The 6,000-nt window shown below is 42.2% G+C and overlaps 1 protein-coding gene across 6 annotated transcripts in view; it reads left to right on the forward strand.

Annotated features, from left to right (window-relative positions):
* LOC147122487 (sodium/hydrogen exchanger 9B2-like) overlaps positions 1–1,021 on the forward strand; it is a 120,244-nt gene extending 119,223 nt beyond the window's left edge. For all 6 annotated transcript variants that reach the window (XM_086005728.1, XM_086005684.1, XM_086005719.1 and 3 more), the window contains one exon: positions 756–1,021. In XM_086005728.1, coding sequence (XP_085861854.1) covers positions 756–823 — 68 coding nt within the window. In that variant the 3' untranslated portion in view covers positions 824–1,021. The remainder of the gene's footprint in view (positions 1–755) is intronic.
* Positions 1,022–6,000: the final 4,979 nt, after the last annotated feature.

A 6,000-nucleotide genomic window follows, 5' to 3' on the forward strand; every position in this document is an offset into this window, starting at 1 on the left:
CTTGCAAACCTCCCAATACTGGGTTGGTCCAGGAACAACTTGACCTCCAGCTGTCTTGGATGTCAAATAGTGCAAGACACAAGGAAAATGAAAAAGGGGGAGGCAATGAAAAGGATTTTTTTTTAATTTTTTTTTTTAAAGGTAGATGTGGAAAATTTGTTTTACAGAATGGGTGCATGCAAGAAAAGCATCTGTTGGTTTACATAGGGGTAAAGCAACATTAGATCTGATCTAAAGTACCTTGAGTCTCAAGTACAGGAATAACCCTCCTTCCCATTATTTTTAAATGACATTCAGTTCTATAAACCTAGAACTAGATTAGATATCAGGTGGTTTTCTTTTTCGCAGAGGGTCATTGACCTCTGGAACAAGTTGCCAGCTAATGCAGCGAGTGCGGATTCACTGCAAACATTCAAAAGGGACCTGGCTGAGTTAGTTCCTGGTTGCAGCTGATACCACTGCGTACAAAAGGTAGGTGGGATGTCGGGTGGTCGACCTCATGGTCCCTGTGGGCTCCTGGAACTCATTTTGTTGGCCTTCAGGTGTTGGAGAAGAATTTCCCCAAATTATTTTTTCCCTGAATTGGCCTAGGGTATATTTTATGTAATCCTAGGCAATTAGGTGCATGCTGGTGTGGGTGGGAGCACTGGGGTCATGATGCTTAATTGCAACATGACTATGGGACAGGCTTGCTGGTCTTTCTCTGTCAGCTATTTCTGTATGTTCATATCCTTGATCTGTGTCTTGTTCTACAGCCACAGAAAGCCAGACCATTATACTGTATGAACGTGGTCAAGGACTGGAAAACGACATTGAAGTTTGAGGTGTTCGATGAATTCTGTTCCCTATACTACACTCCAAAAAGAATCTCTGCAATGAATTTCAGCAAACATCTGGATAGTTCTGCGGACAGCGGAGGAAATGGCTTTTTAAAAAAAAAAAAAAAAAAAAAAAAATTTTATTAACAGTTGTACATTATGTAGATTTATTTTGAAAAGAAACTATTCAAAATTTACATAAATGCCTGTTTGGAATTTTTATTTGTACAGAAATCAACATGAGCGTTTTAGAAATTTGCTTGCCATTATAGAAGTATTTGTGCAATGATCTTTATACTACTCTTAGCAGGGTTGTACCCAAGACTTTGGAAATACCCTGGAAACATAGAAGATAGGAACAGGAGTATGCCATTCGGTCCCTCGAGCCTGTTCTGCCATTTAATGAGATCATGGCTGATCATCCAAATTCAGTACACTGTCCCTGCTTTCTCCCCATATCCCTTGATCCCTTTAGCCTTAAGAAATATATCTAACTCCTTCTTGAATATATTTAATTAATTGGCCTCTACTGCCTTCTGGGTGAAGAAATTCCTCCTCATCTCAGTCCTAAATGGCTTACCCCTTACCCTTAGACTGTGACCCCTGGTTCTGGACTCCCCCGCCATTGGGAACATCCTTCCTGCATCTAGTCTGTCTAGTCCTGTTAGAATTTTACAAGTTTCAATGAGAACCCCTCTCATTCTTCTAAACTCTAGCGAATATAAGCCTAATCGACCCAATCTCTCCTCATACGTCATTCCTGCCATCCCAGATATCAGTCTGGACATGTAATTATACTGTACCCAGGAAACCCATGGCCGTGTAATTATACTGTACCCAGGAAACCCATGGCCGTGTAATTATACTGTACCCAGGAAACCCTGGCCGTGTAATTATACTGTACCCAGGAAACCCATGGCCGTGTAATTATACTGTACCCAGGAAACCCATGGCCGTGTAATTATACTGTACCCAGGAAACCCTGGCCGTGTAATTATACTGTACCCAGGAAACCCATGGCCGTGTAATTATACTGTACCCAGGAAACCCATGGCCATGTAATTATACTGTACCCAGGAAACCCTGGCCGTGTAATTATACTGTACCCAGGAAACCCATGGCCGTGTAATTATACTGTACCCAGGAAACCCATGGCCGTGTAATTATACTGTACCCAGGAAACCCTGGCCGTGTAATTATACTGTACCCAGGAAACCCATGGCCGTGTAATTATACTGTACCCAGGAAACCCATGGCCGTGTAATTATACTGTACCCAGGAAACCCATGGCCGTGTAATTATACTGTACCCAGGAAACCCATGGCCATGATCAGAGTTTGTATCTGTCGTTTGCCCAAATTCCAACTGAACATTAGTCCCATCAGTCACCACAGATCCCTGGAGCATGGCAAATGTGAATCCTGATTTTTATTTTGTGCGGTACTACTGATAACAGTCCCACTTTCTCCAACGTTGCTGCTCTTCCTCTCTGTAGGGCATCTACTGGATCAGGTGCAGAAGCCACTCTGGACAGGGAGTGCGAGTCTGAAGCTGCGATATCAGGGATAGGGTCAGTGCTGCAGCACAGAGCCAGGTCTGAGGTAGCTGTGGGTAAACCCTTAACTGGTACTGTAACCCTAGCTTTCTTTTCATGCTTTTAAAAATAATTATTTTTCCCCTCTCAATTTTGGGGCCTCAAACACCATTCTGTGGCTGAAAAGGCACCAGAACACCTACTCCCAGACCAATAAATTCAATAATAAAAATAATTTGTCCATCTCTCCCTCCCTTAATACCAAATGAGATTGAGTATCCACTGGAAATCATGGGTATGAGTCCTGGATTCCATTATGGAGCCTGTTGTGATAATATTGTGTTTCCCTTTCTGTACTGTGCGGGTTGAGTTTACAGCGATGGTTTACACTCAGAGCGTTATACCTCGAGCTTTTTTCCAACCATAACAAACACGCATATGCAAACAGCATTGCAGAACAGAGTCCCCAGTTCTTTATCCTCAACAATGTGTAATTAGAATTAATTTTCTGAATGGATTACTTTTAAATGCAATCTGCCACACAAACGCCATGAAATAAATCATTACCAGAAGGGTTTTATGAAGCTTTCTATAAAGTCTCCCCCTTCAAACTTCAGCCTAAAATTAACAATGCAAGAGCTGCAGAAAGTGGCAAGACTGAGCCATAGGATGCTTTGCAGCTCCAATCACATGTCACTAATAACTCCACTGGAAATAGTGAAATCGGCATGAAACTGGTTTGGTCGGCCATAGCATAATTCCCAGGTTGTGCATCGTAAACCAAAAACACCCAAACTTAGCAGTAAACTAGTAACTCCATTCAAAAAAACACAAGGATGACTGGTGTGAGAAATGGAAATTGCCATCCTCTGAGATTAGGGGTAAAGCACGATGGGAGCTTCACTCTGTACAGTATCTGAGCTGAGGGTACTTCGCTAAAGAAGTTGCCTTGTTGCTGTGTATGATGTGGGTCACAACCCCAATGAGGTATAGTCAGCAGTTCTGGTCACCGAATAATAGGAAGGATATTCATTTATAACTCTTAAAAGTTACATATTTTATAATTTATAAAGGAGAAACTTCTTTAGGCAGAGAGTGGTGAGAATGTGGAACTCGCTACCACAGGGAGTGGTTGAGGCGAATAGTATCGATACATTTAAGGGGAAGCCAGATAAACACACGAGGGAGAAAGGAATAGAAGGATAGGGTGAGATGAGGAAGGATGGAAGGAGGTTCGAGTGGAGCATAAATGCTGGCATGGACTGGTTGGGCCGAATGGCCTGTTTCTGTGCTGTACATTCTATGTAATATGCAATACAAAGGTAAGCGATAAAGATGATTGAGTATTAATTTATGAGGAAATGTTAAGTAAGCTAAGCTTGTTTTCTTTGGGAAAAGAGAACTGTCTGAGGTGACCGAATTACCATTTAAGATTATAAAGAGGTTGCTAAAGTTGATCGGGCAGTCCGGTACATTGCAGCGAAGGGTTCCAGTGTCGGAAATAAAAGGGGAAGTCGAGTAGAACATTGTCACCCAAAAGATGCTGAACATGTGGAGTAAATGATCAGGAAAGAATATTGAACTGCACAGTGTACATGGACTCTCAGACAATTGTGTGTGTTTCTGGATGTTGTTTGAGTTGGATGAATTTTTTCTGTTCCTAAAAATTGTTATGTACTTGGTGCTAGCTAAAATTAATTTAAAGTTGGAATATGGATTAATTTGTGGTTTACACATTTTTTTTATATATAGCATAAATACGGTTGCCGGTTTTAAGGTAAAATTCCACCAAATACATTTTCAAATCTGTTTTTATTTGGATAACACCAATAAAATACCAGAAAAAAAACTACCAAACTATTCTCAGCCAGAATTCTCCCTAAGTTGGTCCCTGTGATTTTTTTTTTTTAATCTCACCTGCAGGACACTCATCACCAGGAGGTTTGTGCTCAATGGGTTTTCATGTTGAGCTTTCTTTAAACCTGATTTTATGCTGAATTTGCCAATTTGTAAAGCGAAATAAATAAAGCCCCGGGGGGAAAAAAAACTTTAAAAATTGTTAAGAAGAGATTTACCACTTATTGGGTGGTGGATGAGGTGCCCATATTGCCTGCCTGATGACGGCACAAATTCCAAACCATTTTCGTGTTTGAGCCCAGTTTATTATCGAGGGCTAGCTGTCAGCGTAATTCGTGCTATCTATTGGGAGGGTGGGAAATCCGGTGGGACTGCCTGCACCTCTTAAAGGGGAGGCACACTTTTACATGGTTCGACATCGGAACAGTTTCTCCACTGTCCGAGAAGAAGGTGACTGTAGCTAAAGCCCCCAGGTTTGCAATGGTGCCCTGGAGGGACTGGTAGAGCAAGTTCCCTTGAGCTTAGATGGTTGGGGTGATTTAATCAAGACATTTAAAATGATAAAGGGATTCGACAAGGTAGATGGAGAAAAACTATTTGCTCTTATGGGAGAGTCCAGATCAAGAGGGAATAATCTCAAAATTAGAGCTGGCCATTTAGGAGTGAAATTAGGAAGCATTTTTTCATACACAGGGTGGTGGAAATAAGAACATAAGAAATAGGAGCAGGAGTAGGCCAATCGGCCCCTCGAGCCTGCTCCGCCATTCAATAAGATCATGGCTGATCTGATCCTAACCGCCAATCCACTATCACAGAACCATCTCCTGAATCTAACAGAATTAGACACACGAAATAGGAGCAGGATCAGGCTACACGGCCCCTGGGCCCGCTCCGCTACCCACAGGGCCATGACCGATCCGAACCTAGACTCATGTCCAATTTCCTGCCCGCTCCCCGTAACCCTTAATTCCCTTTACTTCTAGGAAACTGTCTATTTCTGTTTTAAATTTATGTAATGATGTAGCTTCTACAGCTTTTTGGGGCAGCATATTCCATGGACCTACCACCCTCTGAGCGAAGTAGTTCCTCCTCATCTCAGTTTTGAAAGAGCAGCCCCTTATTCTAAGACTATGCCCCCTAGTTCTAGTTTCAGCCATCATCGGGAACATCTTCCCCGCATCCACCCAATCCAACCCCTTCACAGTCTTATATGTTTCAATAAGATCGCCTCTCATTCTTCTGAACTCCAATGAGTAGAGTCCCAATCTACTCAACCTCTCCTCATATGTCCATCCCCTCATCCTCGGGATTAACCGAGTGAACCTTCTTTGTACTGACTCGAGAGCAAGTATGTCCTTTCTTAAGTATGGACACCAAAACTGTACGCAGTATTCCAGGTGCGGTCTCACCAATACCTTGTACAACTGAAGCAATACCTCCCTATTTTTATATTCTATCCCCCTAGCAATGAAAGCCAACATTCCATTGGCCTTCTTAATCACTTGCTGCACCTGCATACTAACCTTTTTGAGTTTCGTGCACCAGGACCCCCAGATCCCTTTGTACTTCAGTACTTTCCAGTTTCTTGCCATTAAGATAATAACTTGCTCTATGATTTTTCCTGCCAAAGTACATAACCTCACACTTTCCAGTATTGTATTCCATCTGCCAAATCTCTGCCCACTTACTTAGCCTGTCGATGTCCCCTTGCAGGTTTTTTATGTCCTCCTCACTCACTACTTTCCCTCCCATCTTAGTATCATCTGCAAACTTTGATATGTTACACTCGGT

Source organism: Somniosus microcephalus, chromosome 2, assembly GCF_052327205.1.
Source record: "Somniosus microcephalus isolate GS21.2 chromosome 2, FLI_Smic_1.0, whole genome shotgun sequence".
NCBI lineage: Eukaryota > Metazoa > Chordata > Chondrichthyes > Squaliformes > Somniosidae > Somniosus > Somniosus microcephalus.